We start from the raw sequence: 26,857 nt of genomic DNA on the forward strand, positions 1-26,857 counted from the left end.
CCAGCCACTGGGGAAGTGGCACAGCCTTGGACATACAATGGAGGACTTCCTGGAACAGCAGAGGGGCATCTTGTCCAGAGAGACTTTGACAGACTCCAAAAGGGGAGGACTATAGTGACTGTCCAGAGGGCCAAGTCACGAAGAGAGATCAGCCAAGTCACAAAGATTACTCAGAGTTCTGGAAGGTGAGATTGAGATGACGGGTTGAATGGCCACAGGAAGAGGGATCCAACCAGTGATGAGCTAATCCTCAAATAAGCCACAAGGAGGTGCACCGGCAGTGAGTAGTAAAATCTGTTATACCTCATTGTGCTAGGTGCTGTACAAATATAAAACAAAAAGACATCTCTGTCCCCAGGAAGCTTACAAATTTAATTAGAAGTGTTTACAGATATGTCCTAGTTGATGTAGAGATACCAATGGACAGTGCTGTTATTTAATACAGCTATGTTTATACATGCAGTTGGAAGAAAAAAAACCCAAACAGATTCAAAAGGTTAACTTTATTATAATACCCCTGGAAAAATTATCCAACATGCAAGCCACATTATCTTGTGCAATTTATTTAATATGTAATTTACATGCATATTTTGAGGACTTTACCATTTTAAAACAATGTTATCATTCATCCCACTGATGATTAGTCAGTATAAGCTTCAAACACTGTTTACACTGTGGTATCTCTATTTTTGTAAGTGAGAAGTGGACCACGTGACTACATTTTGATGTAACAATCAACCAGGAAAGACAAGGTGTTCTAGGATTTTTTTTTTAAATCTTACATTATTTACAAAAATGTATACCATTTCTTACAGAAATCATGCAGTGTTCTTATAATTATTCACCCATTCACAATCAATCATTGTTGAAAGCATCACTTAGAACCATGGTTTTAAAAATACATTCATCTCAGTTATGTGTTACACAGATAAGGAAACTACAGGCAAAATGCTCTGATTTTTGAACCAGAGCATGAGTCAGTATAGTGGTACAAAAATACCAAAAAAGCAAGATGCACTTCTAAAACATATCCATTTCTCAGTTCTCTTGGAGATGACCAACTTGATGTAAATCTATTACAGAATTTCCCTTTCACAGATCGAACACATTTTGAAGTGCTTTATCATAAGATAAAGAATGGGGAGTACTTGTGGCACCTTAGAGACTAACACATTTATTTGGGCATAAGCTTGGGTTTTAGCCCAAGAAAGCTTATGCCCAAATACATTTGTTATCTCTAAGGTGCCACAAGTACTCCTCGTTCTTTTTGCTGATGCAGACTAATACGGCTACCCCTCTGAAACCTGTTATCATAGGATGTTTGCACTAAACCCCCATGAGATTCTCATACATTCTGAAAATGTACTTTGCGATATTTGCAAAAACTCAGAATTTTTGAATATGGACACTTACTTTTCTAACTGTTACCCACAAACACACATGCAGTAGTGGGGCAATGTTGATCTCATTTACTGATCTAAATGTGGAATAACTCAATTGAATAGTTATTCCTGATTTACACCAGTGTAACAGAAATCAGAATCTGGCCCTGTGCCTTTATGCTCTTTGTTTTCTCTGTAAGAGAATATTGAAATCTTTTTATTATAGGATTTAAGTCTCCAGAATGTCAAGGGATTAGTGTGTGTTTTATATATCCTGTTGGTTTTCAAACAAAACTTTGTAATTTAGTCATTTGGTTATCTTTTATACCGATAATTCTCTCACTTTTTAAAAAAAATGTGCTCCAGTGAATTCATTGAGCCTGGCCCATTAAAGAGCAACGGGGAACTCTGAACAATAGATGCTTGTTTCACAGCCACTGCAAATGCTTAGAAAGCCCTAAATTGCCTTTTATACTCAACAGCCTGATAACGAAGGCTGATTTTCTCCCCCCCACCCCCAATTGATTTGATGGTTCACTTGAGTTTTAAAAACACATTACATAAATCTTTACAGCTATTACAGAAGTCTTTTGTCAAGTTTAATTTGATTTTTTTTCATGCTGTAATCATTTATCCTTAAATTAACCATACCAAACCAATCCAAAATGTGCTTTACTCTGGGTTTGTGTGCTCATTAATTTTTAGAGGTTTATTTTATACACGAAGGACCCTAATCTTTCCACAGGAGTTCATTCTGACAATGTGCTGAGCCCCTCCTTTGAGGTAAAGCTGACTGCCCTCTACTTCCATCAGCATCATGAGGAGTTAAGGGTACTTAGGGTCCTTGCAGGACCAAACCCTAAATGTCTCTTTTCTAGATATGGTGGGTTTTTTACAATGAAAACATTTAAAAAATAAAATTATGTAAAGATGTGTAACTAACATTTTGAAATGCATGTAGCTCCCCCATATTTAACGTCAAGCAGTACAGCAGCAAAATATTTTAACAACTAAGCGAAATTAATCTTCTGAAATAAATAAAGTAGCTATTGGTTTAGGGCCAGATTCTACCATTTTATGTTGACTAGAACCTAACTCTAACTATAGTGTCAAAGTAAAATTGGCACAATCAGCTTCTTAGTTGGGATTTGCTACTTCTGCCTCCCTGTTTTTGTTCAGGTTTACCTTAATATCTTGGGACTTTAACCTCCGAGATGAATTGCCTTCAAGTGTATGTCTGCACTGGAGCTGAAGGTATAATTTCCAGCTGGGGTTAACATATCCTGCTGGCTCTGATCAACCTAGAGCACTAAAACTAGTAGCATCCTGTGGCTACAGGGGCAGCAGGATGGGCTATCTGTTCTGAATTCAATCCTATCTGAGACCCTAAGTATGCACTCAGCTAGCCCATTCCACTGCCCATTTAGCCATGACTATTTTGGCATGCTAGATCGATCAGTCATATCTACCCAAACTGGAATTTACGCCTTTCAGCTCCAGTGTAGACATGACACCGCAAGAGTCTATCCCTATCTAACTTTACCAATACAACTTAAGACTGGGTTTGAGGTCCCTGTGATGAAATATTCATTTTGTATAATTTTTGGTGGTCCTCCTGTCATCCTTGTTGTGTGAGAGATGGCTTTGAATGTCAAACCTGGATATCTCCTATGAGCTCCTCCTCTCACTACTATAGCACTGGCTAAAGGATAAAAAGTCTTTTGAAAGTCCACCAGTATAAACCTGTCTCCCTGCTGCAGAAAGCACCTTCTGAAGGGAAAAGAGCCATATGTATTGCATGATCCATTGCTTGAATGGGAATCACTTAAAACCATGCTCTTCCCTGATGCTGCTGGTAGAAAAGCAATAGATGCTGAAAACTTTCAAGAGTTCAGCTGATGTACTGGAACAGCGAGAACTTGTGGTGTTGTTTTGCTACTTCTTCCGGAAAGAGACACAAACCAGTTGTGTTCCAAACTGTTCTATTATACTTGTCACTGGCATATTTTGATTTATGGCTAAGGCCTTCTGCAGCATGGTTACATCTCATTTCTTCACTTGTGCACTTCGAATTTATTGTGTTTCTATTTTTCTCTTCTACCTTCTTTGTTGAGTGCATGTGATTGAGAAGTACAAATGCTATTCCATGGAGTTAGAAGGGCCAGGCCTTCCTGTTAGTTATACAGGTATTCAGATACCCCACTGATGGGTGCAGAATAAGATTCTAGCCATTCTGACAGTGACACATCATCAGAGCTAACTGCCATTAAATAATTTCAGATTTTGAGTGTCTCAGCATGGGAGGGATGGACTAGCTGACCTCTTGAGGTCCCTTCCAGCCTTACATTTCTATGATAGACAGAAACCTGGTAGAATTTTGGCAAACGGAAATGAGTTTTCACCTTGAAAATCTATAGACAAGACTCAGTAAGCTGGGCCTCAATTAGAAAGGCCCTGTATTCCGCAGCAGACTGGAAATTCAGTGGCCATTTCATTTAGATGTAACTGGGAGGTTTTTAATGAATTAAGTAGAAAATGAAGATTGCAATTAGCACAATAGTCCCTGTGTTGTTTATTCTGATATGGAATGCAATTTATTTTCTGCCTTCTCTCTGCTTTCAGTTGTCAACATCATGGAGGTTTTTGCATTGACAGTGCATGCCAGCATCACAGTACTTGTTTGGGGCTTTTGCCACAGTGGGGCTTTTTGGGGCTAAAACATATTTGGCTGGATTTTTCTGCTAAAATGATCAGCAGTGAAACAGTTAATATTTAAATTGTCATCTTTTGGTTTCAGAGTCACTGTCCTATTTAGAAGAACAGAACAGTTCATATCTCCCAAAGCTACTGAATCAGTAGACACTCGAGTCACATTTTCAAGGTTTTTTCTCAAGCTTAAGGGCTAAAAATATTCTGGTTTTTTTTTCTTCTTAATGAATCTTAGGTTCCGAGGTAAAAATATGGGTAGCAAATTTGGTGGCCTTAGAATTGTGAAATAAATGGCGCCCTCTGTATAGGCAGGTGGTACGTTAAATTTAAAAATCACCAATGGGCTCTTCTAATAAACTGCCACATAGATGACCTGAGTTCAGGTTTGGCTTCATTGTGGAACTTTCACTCTCTGCTTGCTCTCAAACTCATTCAAGTCCATGGTAAAACTCTTCTGACTTGAATGGGTGCAGGAATGACCTCTGTCTTGGACGGTTGAGAAACAACAAATCCTGCATCTTGGCAGAGGATTAGACTAGATGATCCTTGTGGTCCCTTCTAACCCTAGGTTTCTATGGTTCTATGAGCTGAGGGGAGTGATGTTCTTAAGGGAGAAGGAGAGACAAAGTGTGGGGAAAGAAGGATGTTATGGTTCTTGAATGCTCCCATGCCTACTTTTTCTTAGGGTTGTGCTTATTGTAGCAGAGTGGAGAGAGGCTGTTTATTCCTGTTTAAAGGAATGGGGCAGTGTACACCATGCATGTAACTGCTTTGTGAGGAGAGGGCAGGGCTGTAGCAGAGATAAAGAAATAATCCAGAATAAAACAATCAGTAAAATTACAAAGGCCGATATCCAGTCTTGAGCCCCTAACTATGCAGAGGTGAAAGCGTCTCCTTAGTTAGATATGGTAGTATAAGGGGAATTCATTCTCTATCTCCTGGAGTAACTTTCTCACTCACGTTCACAATGAGCTACATTCTGCTCTCATTGACACTGCTGTATATACTTACAACAGTGTAAATGAAAGCAATATTTGGTTTTGCATTTGTTATAACCACTGTGATTTATCCCTTGTGTAACTTGAGGGATGAATTTGGGTGAATAGGTGCAATTTACCCAGACAGTATTCTGTTACTGAAGCCATTATTCAAATAAAGAATTCTAAAATTAAAAAAAAAAAATCAAGTTACTGGTCACACTGACCAATATTGTTTTGGGGACAGAGTAACGAGATCTTTATGCAAACAATAAAAGTAGAATTAATGCAAGCACACAGCTGCTCCACTGGAATAACTGTGCCAAACTGGCATTATTTTTTAACATACACTCCACTCTGGACCAGGATCCATTGTTTGATAGTGGCTGTATTCCTGCAATATTGCACATGATGTTGTAAACATCAACCGATCTGATTGGAGGCGCCCTGAAGTTAGATTTGAAATCTGAAACAAAGAAATGCAAAGAGATGTTTTAGTCTCTGAATGGCAGGCAGGATTTAACGTTGGATAATTTCTTTTGCTTGAGGTTTTGAATTGCAGGAGCATCCAATAAACAAGGAATTAGGTGGGATGGGGACCTAATGTCTTTCCAGAGACTAATAGAAAGTCTTGTGAGTAGGACACAAAATTATCTGTTAAAATTAATTGGGCAAATAAGAAAAGAGAATGGAACTATTAAACATAGGAGCTATTTAAATGTTTACATGTTTGTGCATTTAAACATCGCTCTGCTGCCTTTTCAGCAGACAGTTTTGCTTTGCAATGATTGTGTGAAAGATTCTGAATCTATTTTTTCCCTCATCTGTAAAGAGCATGCACTAGTCGATATTTAAAGGGTCTGACAAACTGGGACTCAGAAATTCTCTATGTAATGATGCAGCAGGTGTTTGATATAAGTAATAACCACATGGTTATCAAAGGAGCTACTCTGTCTTGATGAGCCCTTTGCCAAGACTAAAAAAGAATACCTATATTTCATGTAGATTTAAAAGAGCTCAAGCCTAGCTGAGAACAGCAAGGTTCAATGGATTGGAAACTGTTTTGGGAATTAGGAGACTTCCTGTTTAGCCCTGGGCAAATCACTTGATGTCTCTGTGCTTAGTTTCCCCATCTGTAAAATGGGGAAAATGGTACACACCTACAGAATGTGTTCAGATCTGCTGATTAAATCCTGTGCACCCTGTATATTAGTAGTAGTATAGAAATAGCATAATATACGCAACACAGAGATCAGGATCTGAGACTCCACGTCGTCCCAGATAATTACGGGTTGATTGGGAAGTCTATGATAGTGTGCATGTCATGGAAGTATACATAGCAATACATCGTGAGTTGCCAGGGCCTGGAATAGAAGTGCCAATGTGCCAAAGATCACTGAAGGATTTAAACAATTGAGGATCTCAAACAATACAGGACCTATTGATGGGCCCATGTGCGAGCCTTGGAGTACATTAACAGGAAGGGATACTCAATGCTGATCCGAGGCTTGGGTGATCATAGTGGTAGGTTCCTGCACACTTACCATCAGGTGGCCATACAAAGTGCATGATGTCTGAAGGGCAAAGCAAATGTAATCATTGGTTTCTCCCCTAGTTTCACATAAGATATAGAGGCTAAAAGGAGAACAACCTTGCTCTACTTTCATATGGGCTGTGATGGAAAGGCTCCATGTCCAGAATTAACTTCTACATCAACGCTCCACCCAAAACACTGCAGCACTGTGGATCTGCCTTTTCTCTGAAGCTATTGTAGAGGCGAGGCGGAGTGTGGTGGGGAGTTTGTGATTATCTGATCATTCATTTGGCCTACCTGGCCCATATGCGAGGAAGAATCCCCTCATGTTCATGAGCTCATTGTCATATCCATGCCACCCATTCTGCCAGGCCTCCTTTTTCCCTGTGCCATTCTCCCAAAATGGAAGTTTCTCTTTACTCTGGGGGAAGAGAAACAAAACACAAGTTAACATATAAATGCCATAAGAGGGAGCCTTTAAATAATGAAGGAACTGGGTAATTAATAATGTATCGTAACCTTTATTTTGTAATGGAGTTTATGTTCTGTCTCCGTAGTCATAGGATCGTAGTAGTCAGAGATGGAAAAGACTTATTAGATCATTAAGTCCAACCCCTGAAAGGGCAGGATATAGTCACCAATAGGGGACATAGCAAGTATATTGAAACGGCACTTGATTCATTACAATAGAATTCAACCGTAAAAGGAAGGCACATGAGAATATCCTTATATTGTTATTACCTTCAATTGTATACAATGCCACATCTTCAGGCCCTGAGCCTGAGGGCAGCTAACGGGGAAGATAACCTTTTAAATTTGTATTCCCCTCTTCTTTGAATGTTTCTGGTCGGTGAATATAGATACAGAGCTAGTCCATATCAATGAGTTCTTCTATGGCTGCTTCCTAGCAATGCCACTTTCTGACCAATTTCTGTCGTTCAATTCAGTGGAATAATTTACATGTAATTTTGTCCTTTGCCCTCATTACCAATGTCATAAAAGCCAGAAAAGGAAAAGACCTGTTAAAAAAGTTGGTCCATTTCATCCAGTCAATCCAATCAGCACAGGACTCTTCCCTACAACAAATTCTCAAATGTTTTGTCCGGTTTGCTTGCTTTATTATTGAAGCAATGAGGCTTCCTTTAGGAGGCTATTCCTAATCAGGTCTGTGGAAGTTTTTGCTGAGGACATTCACCCTATGTTTTCTTTTGCTTAGTTTCATACTATTGCTCCTAGTTATACCCATGTAGACCACTCCAACAATGCTTTTCCTTCCTTAGTGTTCACATTCTTCAGATACTTGTACACAGTTATCGTATCTCCAGTTTGTTTTCACTTAACCATGTTACACAGAAATAGTACTTTTAAACATTTCTCCGGAATCAGTCTCTCCAGCTCCATAGTAACAATTACTTAACAAAAATTCATTGTAGTACTTTTCATCCAGGAGGTTCCTAGAGGTGTTAACAACTGACATGCAAGCAATAATGGAGGGGTATTTCCTCCATCACTGGATTGCATCCTCCCTGGAATGAAATGTTGCAGCTGTTGAACAACACACAATGCCACACAAATATTTTAGGGCATGAAGTAAAGAAGACAACGTAGTTATCTGAAACTGCAGAGGGAATTTATGAAGACCATAATGTAATTATCAAAGTTGGAATTTTGCCAGAACCCTGGAGTTAACACTCCTACTGTTTTTAAAAGGACCATGAGTCCTGAATGAACACAAGTGGTCAGGAATCAGGATCTCACTTTTACATCTCATCCAAAAAATGGCATGATTAGCAGTGCCTACTAACACCATGCTTGGGCATCGGATCAGGACTAGAGCTGGGTGACCAGGGAGAAATAATTGTAATCTCTTCAGTGACTTCTAAATAATATTCACTTCATCAATTAATGATATGTTAAAATTCTCCTGACTGATGAGTAACAGTGGCATTGAGTGGCCAGGCCCCAGACTAGAGAGATAGTGTGTGCACCTTGTATCCATAGCTCCAGTAAACTCGGACCAGTGATGAGACAGACTGATTTAAGATTCATTTCCATTTTATTTATATTTATTATCTGATTTTATTCTCTCTTCTTCCCCCTCCCAAACAATTGACCATGGATAGAAACTGTGGGATCTATAAAAAAAATATGTATTGTAAAGTGTAGATCTTTAGGCTGCTAACTGCAGGAACCCCTTGAGTATCCATGCATTTCTTTGTATATAACAGTCAGCAGATGTTCAAGATAATTGAACAGTTCTAGTTGACAAATTAAATCTGTTGCCTTGTCTCCATTGATTTCACTGACAGCACTCAGAGCAAGCTGAAGAGAAAATGGACTCAGTCTGCCTTTTTGTATAATCTTCTACTATAGTGCCTGCCTACACCACTATTCTGCTTAATGGAGTTCCAGGAAACTAATTGGCTGCTCACTATAGGACAAGTTGTATAGCATTTGTTGGCATCCACTCAAGTCATGCCAAGTCTTATCTAAGTTGCAAAGTTTCTTTGGAGATATCATGACATGGCTGAAGTTAAACCTTTTAAAAGCACTGTCAGATGTTATGGACTCAGCTGTTTCCCTAGGAATGCCAAACTCAGGAAACAGAATGCCTTTCGATCACCAGCCCAAGAGTACAAGGAGAATAGTACCTTACTGCAGCTGTGAAATGCAGTCAGAAACATAGAAACTTTTTGCTGGTATTTGGGTGAGAAAACATGTTACTTTCTTTTACATTGGCAAATGGTTGCATAGGGTCATTAATAGCACTGGCTTCAGGCAAGCATAGTATGGGCAGGTGCTATGCCACGTTCCCAACATACTGTTCCCAGGACACCACACTCCGTCCTAACTCGCAATAACTCCCCTTGCTAACCCAGTCCTGCTTCTGTTGAGAAGAGAGTACCAGTAGCTCAGAACTGTGCCAGCATGTGCAGTGATTTTGTGATTTGCACAAATGGGAGCTAGGATGAGATTTGACAAACCTATTTCTCCTATCTAACTTAAACCAAGACTGAACGTTGATCTCTAACAGTGAAATGCTAATGTACAAGGCCACGCAATTCCCTAACCCTTCCGACATTCTAAGGTTCTCCTACATACTTATGTTTGTTTGTAAGTACAAATTCAGCTTGTTTAAACTGCAGAAAGTACAGCAGTAGAGGTACGTAACATAGACAGGCCAGCAAGCAAAGCATTAAGTATTGAGATACTGAAACACAAATACATTATATTGAAAATTAAATTGGAGTAAAGAATGAGTAATGGTTCAGGAGGAACAAAATAGTATCAACACCGAAACCAACAGAACTTATAAAAAAAAAAAGGGGGGCCGGCTGGGAGTATTGAGCTTTGGATAGTGAAATACAAAAGTGAAGTCTGGAACATATGAAGAGGGTAGAATTCCAGAGACATTCCCCCTTTCTGCTCAATAATAATGTGAGTAGTGCTCAGAGAGTACTAATAACAATGGAAAGTTTAAAAAAAATTTAAAAGGTGAACACAATAGGAAAAAGTTGACAAACTCTTTTCAGTGGTTTGGGCAGAAAAATAATTGAAATCTCAATTATTACTTTAAAAATATGACACACAACTTCTTTTTCAAACCTGAGTCTCAGATAATGAAAATACACCCAGAGTGAGGAAGAATTGACTGACTGAATGAGAGGGCATTCTTGAAAATCAGAAACAATAGGGAGGAATGGGCAGAAAGACAGAAATAATTTTGTAGTAAGCAATGTTTGCTCTACTGTTGTTAAGGATTTGTCAAATTTCCATTATTTAAATTTTTTTCAGTATTCATAAGTGTTCTGAATGTTAAGCTGGTACTGAACAAAAGGTTTTAAAAAGGTTTTTTAAAAATCAATTAAAGAAAATGGTTTCAGATACTTTTTTTATATATTCTTGAAACTCATCAGTGGTATTTAGATTTTTAAACTAAAAATGTGCAGCTCACCAATCCATATTCACGAATGATTTTTTTAAAGGAGGCATTTAGGTAAGTTTGTGAAACTCAGCATCACAAACTAGAGGTGTTATGTTGAAAATGTGGCAGTCAGATAACTATATGACAGGCATAAAAGGAGCTGTTCTGTTTAGCTATGTTAATTTGTGAGGCAAGTGTGGTATAGTTATTAGAGAGAGAGACTGGGAGCCAGTACTCCTAGGTTCTATTTCCAACTCTGTTACTGACTTATGTCACCACTAAGTGACTTTGGACAAATTACTTAACATAGTGGTGCCTTCATTTACCTGTCTATAAAATGTGTATAACCATAGTTACCCAACTTCAGGATTGTGAGGCTTAAGTAACATTTGTTGTTAAAGCTGCTCGAGAATTTTTTGAGGAAATGTTTTTCACCAAAAAGTTATTTGTCAGATCAGAAATTATTTGTGGGAAAGAGTTTTGATGAATTTCCCAACTTAAAAAAAAAGTTGGAAAAGAAGTTTTGAAATGGTTGAAATGTCACCTTTTGACATTTTTGAAACAAAAAAGTTATGGGCTTTTGGTTCAAAACTCTTTTAGTTTCCATTTTTTTTTCAAGATTTTGATTTTTTTTTTGGTCCCAATTTGAGATGGGAAAACTATTTCCTGCTCAACCCTAAATGCAATGCACTTTGAAAGACTTGCATGAAATATCAAATACTAAATAATAGTAGTAATATTTTATAATAATGAAGAACTGTTATGAAAGTCTCTGTATATACAAGAGTAACAAATTCCACTTTAAAAAAAAAGTGCTTAGATATTAAACTCTGTATACGGGGTTCTGTAATATTTAATTACAGTTTGCCTACTAAAATTCATCCTTGCAGTTTCAATTAGATAAGGTATTCTTCATTTCCTGTCTACAGACTGTGGTTGCTACTGTATGCACTGCAAGAGGGTCTGATCCTGCAAGATGAGTGCCTCCCGGGAGCATTTAGCACCTTTCTGGAAGGCACTCTGAAATAGCCATTGTATTCCACCCCCGAAAGTGATTGCATTTCAGTGGTAGTTAAACTGAGTCCTATGCATAGAAATCAGTGCTCTCTCGATTATGTATTCCTTCCAAAACCTGAGTTAAATAGGAGTTTTGGATATATAAGGAATGGAAGATTATGAAATACTTTGTGAAGTGCTTTACATCTGTGAAGTGCTTTGGTTTCCTTTTGGATAAAACAGCCTACACGTGTATGTCAATTACATTTTTGATTTAAAAAAAAAATTTTTTTTCAAAATAATTACACATAACTACCTGTGTGTGTGTGTGTGTGTGTGTACGTACACACACACACACACACACACACTTCATTAACATAGTTGTGCTTATGGCGGATAACAAAATGCCCATCTTCAGCCACTTGTAAGCATTCACTTACATACACCTAAAACAGTTACTTTCTTGCGTAAATGCTGATTTTTTTATCACCTTTGGGCATGGATTCCTTATAAATAAGTTTTTATCTATAACAAAAAAAATCCATCCCCTTTGAATTACATAGAGGGTGGGGAAATTACCAGAAGCAAAGGAATTATTGAAAATTGTAGTAATGTAGAGCTTAGTGGTAGGGAGATGGTAGCAAATAATTGGAAATGGGGGGAAGTCAAGAGAGCAGATAGTATTTTTAAGGGACAGTGTGATGTCAGAAGAGTACTTGGGGAACCAAGTCAAGGGTACTCTGGTGGAGGAAATATTGTCATACATTAGGATAATCTTAGGTAGCAAAAGAAAGTAATCCCTGAACCTAACCTGAGGAAGGTTGAAAGGAAAAGGTAAACTGGATGAAGAGGAAAAATAATTATATGCAAAGGGGAATAAGTTTCAGCTCTTATTATACCACGACTGGACAAAGGACCAATCTTAACTTAGATTTGATGTAGTTATCACACTGTTTGTTTCATTTAAAATACATTTCTAGTATTTAAATGTGGGGCAGTAGTATTTATCCCAGCTAAACTCCGAGTCAGTAGTATAACTCACCATTAATCTTATAATTTTACATCTTTTTTATTATTCATTTTATATATTATATTTTTTAACCAGACTGGTAAATCAATAATTTGTTCATACACATTACCTCTGCTATGAACCATCCTTCCTCAGCCACAAGAGTTAAAGGAGACACAAATTTCCCTTTTTTGTAATAGAATCTATCTGGAATTTCCTCTAGGCTATAAACATTCATGTGTTGCACAGCTTTCAGTTTATTATGCACCTGTAAAAGAAACAAAAGTTATAAAACCATCTGCCTGTAAAAATTGCACATGTATCTGTTGGTGAGGGAAAACTTCTGCATTTTTAAACCAGATAGCTTATCTTCATAAGTGTCCAGTTCTGTGCACCAATACTCATTAATGCATACAAAAATGAGACTTTGCAGGTGCAAATGGGTGTTTATGCAAATTTGGTAGATGTGTTTTAGTAGGCTCCTTTGAAAATTTGCCCCCTACACACACCCAATTTGTGTGTATACATGTGCACACATGCACATGCACACTGAGCTACAGCACTGGAAACAATTATGGAGATACTGAGGGTATGTCTACACTACCCGTCGGATCAGCGGGCAGCGATCGATCCAGCGGGGATTTATTTATCGTGTCTAGTCTAGACGCGATAAATTGACCCCCAAGTGCTCTCCCATCAACTCCTGTACTCCAGCGCCGTGAGAGGTGCAGGCAGAGTCGACGGGGGTGTGGCAGCAGTCGACTCACCGCGGTGAAGACACCACGATAAGTCGACCTAAGTACGTTAACTTCAGCTACGTTATTCACATAGCTGACGTTCCGTAACATAGATCGATTTCCCCCCCCCCCGCTCCAGTGTAGACAAGGGCTGAGTTAAACAGTGAAAACAAGTGTGCTCTAGTAGGCAGGACCACCTGGGGCTGGGGTGGGGAGGGAGAGGATTTGAAGGGCAGTTGCCCTGGGCCCCTGTTTGAGAAAATAGCTCTCATCTATCTCATAAGGATGCCGTGAGATTAATTCATCAATGTTTTATTGGAGCTCTGAAGACGCTTAGCCCTATGTCTAGAATGTCAGCATACAAATTTAACCCAAATTATTCAGCAGAAATACTCAGAGAACATATGGTGGAGATGTGTCATTATTTAACTTGAGGGTATAAATCTCTCTTCTCCACACTTTTCATTGTTATAAGCTACATGAAAGGATAGATGCATTAATTGTGTGGTAAAGTTCACAGCCTTTAAGTAAAGTTAGGCCAATGGCCTGAATATTTAAGTGATGGTTTCAGATGAGTGCAGGGTGGATTTGCTTTGTTTCACTTCCCCTGCCAAATATACACCTCACATGGAAACTCTCCACAATTACAGCCACCATCAAGAAACAATGCACCAGTGTCTAATAACTGGACTCACTGGGTCAAATCCTGCCACTCTTATGTTGAGCTGAACCTTAATTCGTGAATAGTCCTATTGTTTTAAAATTGAATTGGACTGCTCAAAAGTATTGTACTGGTAGTACTTGACATGAGTTAAGAATGGGAGAGTCTGGCTTGCAGGAAAAAAGGCTGTACTTACTGAACTTATTACAGTCTGTCCACTAGCTTTGAGATGGTTACTTCTGGTGCTGTTAAAGTAACTGCCTCCTAGGCTATGTCTACACTTAAAACGCTACAGCGGCACAGCTACAGTACTGCAGGTGACCTCTGTAGAGCTTCAGTGTGGACACACACTACAGAGACAGGAGGAGTTCTCCCATCACTCTAGGTAATCCTACAGATAGTAGCTAGGTTGATGGAAGAATTCCACTGAATTCTACACTGGGGGTTAGGTCAGTTTAACTACGTTTCTCGGGGGGATGGGGGGATTTCCACACCCCCTGAGAGACATAGCTTTTCTAATGTAACTTTTCAATATAGGCTAGCCCAGGGATTCTCAAGCTGGGGGTCAGGACCCCTCAGGGGGATCACAAAGTTATTACATGGGAGGTCGCAAGCTGTCAACCTCCACCCCAAACCCCACTTTGCCTCCAGCAGTTATAATGGTGTTAAATGTATTAAAAAGTGTTTTGAATTTATAAGGGGGGGTCGCACTCAGAGGCTTGCTATGTGAAAGGGGTCACCAGTAAAAAAGTTTGAGAGGCACTGGGCTAGCCCTAAATGATCAGCTGCAAACTCAAATGCACTCTGTAGATAATGGGAAAGTTAGGGAGGATGGCCCACTCTGGGCAGTAGCATTCCTAGGAAAAGATGATAAATTTAATTTCCTTTAAAAAACAAAAAACAAAAAACAAAAAACAAAACTCCCATTAGGGAAATGAAATAGGTACTATTGATTACTCTGTGCTCTGGAGTCGTGAAGAAAACTCCTTCAGAAAAAAATCCCCATGCAGCAACACCCTGCATTCCATCACTACCCAGGGATATAGAGCCATTTAATGGAACTTAAGCAGGTGCTTTGTTGAACTGAGCATGAGCTCTGTCAATGTGATAGCAAGCATTACGGTGGCTGGTTTACAGATCCAGCCAAAAAATATAAAGGCCTGTGACATGAGATTGAGGCAGGTCAGCCTCCAGAGAGAGGGCATTATGAGTATTTTAATAACCTGTGTGAGCCCTACATGAAAGCTCTGGCACTTCTTTGAGACCACTTTAAACCCTGGCACTAGCTTCAGATGGTCAGACCATCAAGTCAGTACAATACCAGCTCTGTTTCCTGAAGTGGCTGTTTTTGTGCAGAAATCTACAACCTTTGCCCTCTCTTATAATCATTTAATCTACAATGTACAAGTGAGTTATGAAACTGCATCCACTAGAAGATGAATGGTAGGAAACAATCTTCCACCGGTAGGTACCTGGACTAGATCACTTAATATGTCTACTTTCTCTGATTCTATGGAAAACAGTAATAGTTTTTCAAGAGTATGTTTTTTAGTTAACTATCAATGGGACATGCTTATTTGTTAGCCATATTGCGCTTTCAGAAAGTTAGTCTAGAACTTCACTTGGTTTCCATAATTTTATTTTCAACAGTCTCAAAACCAGCAGTTTGGGGCTTTTGTCATTTATCGAATCAAAAATGCTAATGCTTCAAAATTGTTGTAAAGAGATTGTCATTGTTGTAAAAAAAAAAAAAAAAAAAAAGCCAGAATTTTCAAATGAGCCTAATTAAGTTAGATGCCCAAATGCCATGGAAATTCAGTGCAATTAGGGCACTTAACTCCCTTAAACTCCTTTGAAAATCCCAGCCTGGATGCTGAAAGTTAGGGTTCTATATAGGTGCCTAAAAATGGACATAGAACTGACTTGATTTTGAGACATGCTGCACTCCTCTTGAGCTCAATGAAAGCTGAGGGTGCTTAGGTCCCCTTGAACATTTATTTATGGATTAATGTTAGTCTAATTAAGTCTAGTGTCAGGCACCAGGTTAGAAAATGTTGGCAGTGTTTTATAGTATTAAACTAAAAAATTAGAAAACAAGTCTACCTCTCTGCCTAAAGCAAATAGATGTTGCTAATATTCGATGGGTGTTTGTGTGTGTGTATTTGCATAAAGAATATAATTCAGAGAAAGATTATAGTTTTTGATTTGCATGATGTGAATTTTACTCAAAAATGGTTTGCACTTTATCATCCATCATTAGGTGAAACCTGAATCACAGGCCCAAATTCTGCCTTCTGATATGCAACTCCAATTGACTTCGGTAGGACCTGTACATGCATATCTGAGGGCAGAACTGGACTCCTGAGATTTAAACTAAAGCTGAGAAATGATTGATATAAAACAGAAGAAATAACTAAATGATTCTTTTGCTTGCCTCAGTCTGCTTCTCCTTAGTTGGCCACAGGCTCACAACAGGGCCTCGGTCCTTTACTTGGATAATATCAGTCATATTGATATAGTTCTTCAACTCAATCACTTTGTCCACCCAGGAAATGTCAGTCATCCCATGATCCGAGAACAAAATGACATTCAGGTCATTCTGAAGGCCCTTGTCCTGTCAAATTAGTGAAGATAGCAATTACAGTTTGAAAAGAATACAGTGTGTTCCTAAGTCAAAGTTTTGTGATAGGTGGCTGAATTCATTCTTGCCTAAATTCCACTGCAATCAGTGGAGTTACAGTGGGGATGGGTTTTGCCTGGGATACTTTACAGTAAATTACAACAACAACAACAGAAAGTCTGGTCTTGGTCTGTTCAGACAGATCTCATGAGATTTTCTATCATTTTGGCCTGAGATTTTTCAAATGCTGATCAAAAGAATTTGGCACTATCTCAGTTGAATCCAAATCTTATTATTGGTTCAAATTTAAACCTGACCATCAAACCCTATCTTGATTCTAATCCCCATCTGGATAACTGCCATCAAACTTCCTGGCACTATCTCTAGTTAAAGGTAGTATTTCATTCCTATGCATTTGTTGTTAATGAACATTTCATACAAACTGCTATGCACCAATCCCAATCTCATCAAAGTGAATGGGAGTTCACTGGGACCAGGATCTGACCTAATCCCTTTTTCTCTTTAGTCCAAATAGACTGAGAAAAACTTTCCCATGTCCATCTGCGTGGGTAGGTCATTTCCCTCAAATATAAAACTTTAATTCTGTTCTGGTGCTCTTATAGTTTATTGAGATTGAAATATTTTTCACCCCTTTCCTCATATTACTTACTGCTGAGGAAATTAATACCTCAAGGTTTATTTACCATTATGGCCAGGTATCCATAGCACTTCATGCTTCCTGGTGGCAGAGACATTCACAGAACTGGCTTTTACCCAGCAGCCTGATGTGCTCATTCCCCACTATAAAATCAGCTGGATAATTTTTAAAGCGAAGTTGCAAGATATAGAGTTATGAATAACACCATAAATCTGCCATAAAAGGTAATTGTCTGATTCTACAGCCCTTATAAAAATGCGTAATCTTTACTCATCTCCCTAGTGTAAATTCCAGTTAACAACTATGTTTCTGAAAAGAGCAATGTCCCCGCTGGTTTACAGCTTCCTGGGGCTAGTGATATTATCATGCAAACCACTAGAGACCAATACAGAGCGTCTATTGAAATTAAATTAAGGGCAGCAGTATCATGCCTTAAGTTCCCAGCAAAATCAATAACCTCTGTTATTGCAGAAATTCAACCTTAACTGCCATTACATGGGTATGAACAGGACTTGAATTCTCGAAAAGAGTAATTCCCAGAGCCCTCCTGGGAGGCACTGGGGTTTGGGGCATCAGCCCTGTGGATTTAAAAATATTTACCAGAGCTCCGCTCTGTACAGCTCCGGCTGACTTTAACCCCTGAGTATGAATATGCATAACATTCTCCATAATGTCCTGCAGAGCCATTTTTTAACCTCTTCAAACAACATTGTTTTATAGTCTCAGTTAAATACTGTTTCAGAAATACCTCTTTAGCAACACTTGTTGCAACAGTAGAATTATTTTAAGGTAGAAGGGGTAATTCATTATAACATTGAACTGACTCATTCAACTAAGTACTATGTTCAAGAAAGAAGGCAAATCACAACTATAAACACCATGTATAACAAGGAACCTTTCGCTACCAAGCAGTTGTCTAATACAGGAAAGAAAATTTACAAAGGGGAAGGTACTAAGAGCTTGGCACCTTTGAAATGCCACATGCTTATTAACCAGTGAATTATTGCAAAGGAGCTATAATGGTAATAAGGATCAAAGTAGACAGAAAAATGAAGCATACCAAAGCACATATTCTTTTGTCACATCACTGACCTTGATTAGTTTGGTCATGTTGTTCAATACTTTGTCCACTGCCTTCAAAGCGTTCTTCCTCTGAACAGATGAAGGACCGAAATGGTGACCTTCCACATCGATGCGTTCGTAGTACACTGCTGCCATTTCTGCACTGCCATTTCTGGGGTTGCAACATAGCAAAAGAGTCAGATGCCAACATGTACATTGTTTTACTTTTTCAGGGGCCAATACCACTCATTCTTATTCAGGTGAACATTGAATTAACCTTAACTTGCCTAGTATATATCAAGGATATGTTATCAACAGTATATACCATCATTTGGATTAGGATCACTGCAACAAGATTTTGTGAGTGTTTCTTAGACCTGGTTTCCTTTATTAAAATAGTATTCTACAGTAATGGTCCAAAGCACTGCAGTTTACATTAATGCTAATACAATGTTTTGAGCCATTAATGTAGAATACTGTATTTATTTTAATTAGTTTTCCTTTTTACTCATTGGCTTCAGCCAGTTTTGGAGAGAGATCCCAAGATAATCTGAAATTCACGTCTTCTATTGGACACACTAGTCAAAAAAAAAAAGGGGGTGGGATGGAGGAAATCATGGAAGTTAGAGATTGGAAGAGTGTGTTAGGTCAGGGATTCTCAACCTGTGAGTTGCGAACAGGTGTTGGGGTTGCGACCACCTAGTCCTTCCAATATTGTTAAATGGGAGAGATGGTCTTAGCTGGATGAGAGGGAGATCCCAGTACAGAAAATGAGGTCCTGGCATGGAAAAGGTTGAGAACCATTGTGTTAGGCAATCTAGCCTATCTCTGGTACTTATTCAGTACAAAACATTTTCTCATTCTTTGTCTACTCTAATTTAAAATATTTGAAGTGAAGGTGCCTTTATTTCGTTCCTCTGGAGACTATCCACGGTTTAACAGATCTCATTGACAACAATATTTCCCCACTATTCAGTCTGAATTAATTTTTCTTAAATTCAACTGATTACTTCTACTATATATATACCTTTTGAACCTCTCTCTGAATAGTTCTCTTCCTCTTCGATGTTTACAGCCTTCAAATACTTTTATCTGAGGTGTGTTTTCCCTCCTCACCCATTCCCAAATCATCATTTAGTTCTATATAAAAGCCGTATAAGATCTAAGTATTACTTATTCTTGATTGTATGAGATGAATGGACTTATTTAGACTGAGATGTGAAATTTCTTAGTAAGGGCTCAGTCCTGTCGGATAAATGCTTAACTTCAAGCATGTGACTTTTATGGGACAAATCACATGCCTAAAATTAAGCACATGCATAAGAGGTTTGCAGGATCCAAGCAGGAGTGGCCGGAACCTTACAAGACTGAGCTCTTATTAGCTATCATTTTTACCATAAAGAATGCTGAAGAGAGCAGGGTGTATGGTATAACCAAGAAATGCTTTACCTTTTCAAAGCACTGCACAAACATTACCTTATCTTCATGACACCATTTTACAGCTGGGGAAAATGAGACAGAGATTTTGGCCTAACTTTTCAAATGTGTATATGTAAAATTTGGCTTCTAAATATGGACATGGGAGCTTAACTTTGGGCATGTAGTTTTGAAAATGTTGGCTAACGTGACTTTCTCAAGGGGCTTGATTCAAAGAAATGGGAAATCTCCTGAAACAGTCTTTCCTTTGACATCAACAGGAGTTGGACTGGGCCCATAGCCAGTAGACACTCCAGATGAGAAATCTTGTTCCCACTGAAGTCAGTGACAAAACTCCCTTCAATGGAGCTAGGATTTCACTTCAAGATTAGACTCAGGCGTTCCTGTTTCCAGACCCAAGACTTATCCCTACACCATGCCAGAACTCATAAAAGGCCCCATCCTGCTTTCACTGAAGTTAGTTCAGATTTTGCTGTTGACTTTAGTGAGAGCAGGAGCAGACCCAATTCATTAACTTCTAATGACTGCCTCATAGCTAAAATGCACATTTGGGGGATTTTAATTTGCGGCTTTTCTAACTGCAGCTTCAAATATTAACCAACTGACTGACAACCTGGTATGTATCAGAGGGGTAGCCGTGTTAGTCTGAATCTGTAAAAAGCAACAGAGGGTCCTGTGGCACCTTTGAGACTAACAGAAGTACTGGGAGCATAAGCTTTCGTGGGTAAGAACCTCACTTCTTCAGATGCAAGTAATGGAAATCTCCAGAGGCAGGAATATATCAGTGTGGAGTTATGGTATGTAACCTGGTATGTAACACTTGGCATTCTTGTCTTTATGTGGGAGAAAGACCTTGCCATGGACCATTTTCCCATATGTAGTTCGTTTCAGCCATAGGTTAGTTGGTTTAAAATGTATTTAGTGTGTGGAAAGGAGGCATTTTACAATTGGGAATGGATCTATTTATCTGCCTTTTACAGTGCCAAGAATCAGAAGCTCTCCCGGCCATGTGTAATAATAATGGAAATGACTAATGGAAGTGTCTTTTCTACTGAGATTGAGGGCACAAATTTACACCTCTAAAATAACTATATTTCCAGAGTACTCCTTCCAGTCTTATGTCTAACACAACAGTACAGTAAAACAGTCCATTCTTTCTTAAAGTAGTGAAAATGGATGATGGGGATAGAAAAAAGAAATGAGAGAGAAAATGAGGAATAAGAGGAAGATAGTTTATAAATCTTAATCCCCTCTTCTCTCCTTGCTTTCTTCTTCCTTCCCTATTCCCCCTTTCTGTAAGTACCTATCATATTAATACTTAAGACTGATTTTATTTTCAATCACTCTCACTCTCCATCATTCTTCCCTTGCTGCAAATAGGTAGCAGCTACATGGATGCGGGTTTAAAGAAATGGAACTCAGTCCCTCCAGCTGAAGTTCAAGAGGGAGTCAGAGAGGAACTTCTTGAAATGAAAATAGGAAATTAGAGGTGGTTGTAGCTTTCCAGGTCTAGCTGTACCTGCAGTGTTTTGGCTTCTCACATGGCTGCAGGTGGTGTTTACCGTATATATTACAGTACCACCAGTTTGCTCTGTTAATTGAAAATGCCAGCTCTCTCCCCTTGTAAGCTGTGAAACTGACTCTCTCATGTTCTTGTCCAATTTTTTTTTTTAACTGAAGGCAGCAGCTAGCAGTCTGGTGTGTCTGAGGGAATTAGCAATGGAAATCTTTTCAATGGGCTTCAGCTTTCCAAAAGAACAGCTTGAGGGACTAGATCTTTCACAGCTCAGCCATTACTTCATCAAACTTTAATAAAGTTCAAAATCTGCCAAGTCCAAGACTAGACTCTCTCCAAACCCTCTTACGCCCTTTGCCTCACAGAAACCAACAAACATGCCCACTCCCAGCCCGATACACTATCCCTACAATGAGGATTTAAATTACCATTTTCAGTTCTTTCTCAAAAAGAACAGGAGTACTTGTGGCACCTTAGAGACTAACAAATTTATTAGAGCATAAGCTTTCGTGGACTACAGCCCACTTTTCTTCGGATGCATATCTTTCTCATCACTCAATAAGGTGAATGCTGATGATTAAGGAATTCTTAACAAATAAAGTCTAGCAGGCGAGTTGCTTCACATCTGTCCATCCATCTATCCATCCCTCCATCCACCCAAAAATCATACAAACAGGGAAACCATTTAATATCAGGTTTCCAGTCACCTCATAAACTGCATGAGTAAGAAGAAACCCTGCACTAAATTATTGGATTGATTCCTCAGCTGTGTGGCAGCAGTGCTCAGGACCCCTGAAAGCCACAAAGGTGGTGTTCAGCTGCTTGACTTATCTGAATGTGAAAGACATCTTTCATACCAGGCAAGACATTTTTCAGATATTTTATTTGCATATGTATCACTCAAAGTAGGTTAAGTTTAAAACTTTGAATGTGGACTCAACACTGACTTTCAGTGAAACATAGGCTCCTATATCACTTAAGCACTTTTGAAAATTTAACCCAGTCCTACAACACTTTATTCAAGCAAATAATGTTTACACATGCAAATTATCCCATTGATTTCAAAGGGACTGTTTAGGTGAGTAAGCACTATTAATGGTTTGCATGACTGCATTTTCAGTCCTCACTGAAGACTTGTACCTTTGACAAGTTTAAAGGAATTTGGTTTAGATACAACAAAGTTATATATCTTAAAAATTGCAATTGCATAATGGGATAAATTTGTTTTCCTTAACTTTCTAAATGCATTCTGAAGTATGAGACTCCAGATTGTCTGTCTAAAAGGTAATTTTCATGATATACTTATGCAAGACTAAGGGGTGGTTTGAACCTGAGGTTCCTTTAGTTTTATATACAATAGCAAGTTTATACACACTCTTAAAAATTGGAAAGTTATATTCAGATTGAACGCTGTTCAACGCCCATTTTCTGCAACGATAATCTTCCTAGACTTATACTGCAGTCTATGACATTTGAAAGGTAATGATACAACAAATTCAAATGATGTAATAGATTAAGAGTTTAATAGAGTAAGTGTATCCTGGAAATGACTACATTATAGTTATAACAGAAAGTTGCTAATGAAGAGGTCCATGTGGCCTCGAGAATGGGGCTGTGTTGGTCTTGAATACCCCAGATCTTACCTGATTTTAAAAGCTAAGCAGGACTCTCCCTGATTAACATTTGGTTTAGAAATGGCTGAACCAAAAGCCTGGATCCGAACAAGCTTCCTCTTGAGGTTGCTCAAATTGAGATCTGAAGTGTATGGGTTGGGCCCATCTGTGTATGGAAAGTTTGTATATGGAATCTAGCATTAAGCTTCTAAATAGGTGGCCTAATTTAAATCTCAGAAGAGCTGAACACTCAATAACTCCAGTTGTCTTTAAATGATTAAAATCTTTTTGTGGCTAAATGAGTTGATTCTGTCAGTCTGATATATAAATGGATTGAGCCTCATTTCTCTATTAATAGCCAGTATATGGAAAATAATTAATGATTATGGCACATGCATATGCCATATCATAAGCAAGAAGAAAGCCATTGAAAATACATATTTTTCTGTGTCCATGTTATAACAGCAAAACCAACCATGGCTTCATCAGGTCCTTCAAGATGGTCACTAATCCCCAAGAAAGTGCCTTAAGACAAAGCTATTGCTGCTCAAATACTAATGTTTGAGAAAAGAAATATTGTGATAAAGAATTGTGGTGACTTACCTCAATGACTCCAGAGCATCACTGACAGCGTCAGAGAAATTGGAGTCTGTTGGGACACTGAAATATGGTCGACAAAAACTAGGTCTGACACCAAGGATTTCAACCTCACAGCCTAAAAAGACAAATATTGTACGTTTTGGTTTTGATTATAAGCGACGAGCACTGGGGAGCATGAGAAGGTGAATGTTTCTTGTATTTCTGGCCATATCAGCTGGCGATTTTGAAGACTGTCAGAGCCAAAATGACATTTGTCATTCATTTCACATTCTTAATTCATGAAAGATGGCACAGCATTTGTCTGTATGGAGAGTATTTGATGGAGGTCTTCTGGAATCCATTAATTTTATCCTTTTTCCCCTTTTAAAAGTGCCATGTTGGTATGACCTTCCCTTTGATAAACTCTGATTCCTGTGTGGCAGGTCTTTGCCATTTAGACCACCAAGTTGGCTCCTTTTGTAATAGTTTTCAATAATACAGTCACATTCCTTCATTCCCAAATATCCAATGTAACAGAGGTCTAGATTATTATTCCTAAAGTAGACTTTCCAATTAAACACAACACCTACCATAAAAATACCCTCCATAAAATATATTTTACTATGTGAGACTGGAATGGAACAGTTAGATCTCATTCTTAGAGGTTCTTATCAAAACAGTTTAAGTCAATTAACTCTCTTAGTAACCTGCAGCCTTTCCTAGTAAAATACAATGTGTTTTGTGGCATACAACTTGTGGCAACATATCCTATAGGAGAACATGGACTCTTAACACAGGAGAGCAAGTTTTTTATGTCTGGTTACTGCACTAGTGGGTGACATTAATATTTATAAGTATACGGCTCAGCGACACAAAATTCATGCAATTTAGCTTTAAACACCCCGGGAGCCACAGCAATATATACTTCTTGGGATATTCCCAGAATACAGAGAGAGAGAGAGATCTTTTGCAAAATGGCTTCATGGCATAGAATCATAGGACTGGAAGGGACCTTTAGAGGTCATCTAGTCCAGTCCCCTGCACTCAGGCAGGACTAAGGCTAGGTCTATACTACCCGCCTGAATTGGCGGGTAGAAATCGACCTCTCGGGGATCGATTTATCGCGTCCCGTTGGGACGCGACAATCGATCCCCGAATCGGCGCTCTTACTCCACCAGCGGAGGCGGTAGTAAGCGCCGCCGACAGAAAGCCGCAGAAGTCGATTTTGCCGCCGTCCTCACAACGGGGTAAGTCGGCTGCGATACGTCGAATTCAGCTACGCTATTCACGTAGCTGAATTTGCGTATCTTAAATCGACTCCCCCCTGTAGTGTAGATGTACCCTAAGTATTATCTAGACCATCCCTGATAGGTGTTGCGTAACCTGCTCTTAAAAATCTCCAATGATGGAGATTCCTCAACCTCCCTAGGCAATTTATTCCAGCGCTTAACCACCCTAACAGTTTTTCCTAATGTCCAACCTAAACTTCCCGTGCTGCAATTTAAGCCCATTGCTTCTTGTCCTACCTCAGAGGTTAAGAACAATTCTTTTCCCTCCTCCTTATAACAACCTTTTATGTATTGAAAATGGTTATCATGTCCCCTGTCTTCTCTTTTCCAGACTAATATGTAGTAAAATATTTTGAGATGTTGCTAGGTCAACAAGAGAGATTATTTTTCTACCCTAAAGTGGTGTTAGCAGCACTCTGAAACTGCCACAATTTGGGCCACTTTGCTAAACCTTTGGGATTAAAGAACTATGCTTTAAGGAATGCTGGGAGCTGGATTCTGTTGTAGGAGCACCGCCGGCCCGGCCCCAGCCCCCGGCCCAGCACCCCGGCCCCCGGCCCAACACCGCCGGCCCGTCCCCAGTCCCCGGCCCCGGCCCCCGGCCCAGCACCGCCGGGCCTGGCCCGGCCCCCGGCCCAGCACCTCCAGCCCCACATGTCCCTATTTTCCCTGACATGTTCGGCTTTTTGGGATTTCCCCCCGGGCGGGGATTTGAGGCCCAAAAAGCCGGACATGTCTGGGAAAATCTGGATGCATGGTAACCCTACTAATTATGCATAACAAATATATTCAATTTGATTAATTTAACCTCCTTTTCTGTGCACATATTGTCTTCAAACAGGTTGCAGTTTTCTCAAATGTAGTTTTTCAGAGTTATTTTCTAAATTTTTGTTTACAGTATTAACCTCCTTGGGCTGTGTGTAACTTAGTTGCTCAGATATCTTTCTTAGCTGTTTCTAGACTGCCAAGTGATCAGCCTGATATGGTAGTTACAGACAGAAATAATTTCTGTTACTACTTCTTGGTCTGTATGTGAGCAGTTCATTGAGATCATTAAATATTTGAAATTCAGGCTGCTTAGATGAGACACCAAAGTCACATGATATGTTTTTATTCCCTCTTTCTTGAACATAATTTAAAATCATGCTTCTTCTTACAAAATCATAATTTTCTTGCTATGAACACTCAGTAATTACTTAAAATTCACTGTGTCCATGATTATAACTGCTGGTAAACTTGTTCACTGTATCATCAATGGAAAGCAAACATAAGAAATGTGCAAAACCAGGTAATGTGAATGTGTTTTAAAATTCAACTGATTGTGAAAAAGAAATTTTGCTTTGTATGCACAGCTCTAATTTCAGATATTTTTGTTGCACCATTTTGCACAGCACTGACCTACTGTTTTAAAATACTAAACTTCTGGGATTGGGGCAGGAATGAGGACCCCTTTCACAGTGATGTAGATGCTAGTCTGCATCTTTCTTTATTTGACACAGAGACTTGAACCTCTGCCATTTCTAAGGGTACGTCTATACTTACCTCCGGGTCCGGCGGTAAGCAATCGATCTTCTGGGATCGATTTATCGCGTCTTGTCTAGATGCAATAAATCGATCCCGGATCGATCCCAGAAGTGCTCACCATCGATGCCAGTACTCCTGCTCCGCGAGAGGAGTACACGGAGTCGACGGGGGAGCCTGCCTGCCGTGTGTGGACCCGCGGTAAGTTCGAACTAAGATACTTCGACTTCAGCTACGTTATTCACGTAGCTGAAGTTGCATATCTTAGTTCGAAGTGGGGGGTTAGTGTGGACCAGCCCTAACTTGCATTTCTAAATATTGATTTAACAGTTGGACGTTAAGTGTCATAACACAAAGTTCTGAAAACTTTCCAGACTTGCACAAAGGTCTGGAAAATATCTTGTTTAAATGGAAAATGGTGTTTTTTTTTTCTTTATCGCATTTAAAATAGAGGCCTCTATACTTCACTTAAAACAAACTTGGCTATATAGTTGAAAAATTGGGCAGCTACAGGGTTATTGGTTAAAATCCACCTCATAACTCACTGAGAAAAGAAGAAAGAGAACTTTAATCCTTTTACTGCCATATTTCTGCTACAGCTAAAATACAGTAGCAATCCTCTGAAGTGCCAT

At 39.1% G+C, this 26,857-nt stretch overlaps 1 protein-coding gene across 1 annotated transcript in view; it reads right to left on the minus strand.

Moving 5' to 3' along the window:
* Nucleotides 1-484: 484 nt before the first annotated feature.
* ENPP6 (ectonucleotide pyrophosphatase/phosphodiesterase 6) overlaps nt 485-26,857 on the minus strand; it is a 55,399-nt gene continuing 29,026 nt past the window's right edge. The window contains exons 3-8 of the mRNA XM_034771415.1: nt 23,440-23,551; nt 18,301-18,442; nt 16,365-16,544; nt 12,663-12,800; nt 6,900-7,023; nt 485-5,534 (exon numbers count right to left, since the gene is read on the minus strand). Of these exons, the coding sequence (XP_034627306.1) occupies nt 5,329-5,534; nt 6,900-7,023; nt 12,663-12,800; nt 16,365-16,544; nt 18,301-18,442; nt 23,440-23,551 (902 nt within the window). The 3' untranslated portion in view covers nt 485-5,328. The remainder of the gene's footprint in view (nt 5,535-6,899; nt 7,024-12,662; nt 12,801-16,364; nt 16,545-18,300; nt 18,443-23,439; nt 23,552-26,857) is intronic.

The sequence above is a fragment of the Trachemys scripta genome, chromosome 5, assembly GCF_013100865.1.
Source record: "Trachemys scripta elegans isolate TJP31775 chromosome 5, CAS_Tse_1.0, whole genome shotgun sequence".
NCBI classification, from domain to species: domain Eukaryota; kingdom Metazoa; phylum Chordata; order Testudines; family Emydidae; genus Trachemys; species Trachemys scripta.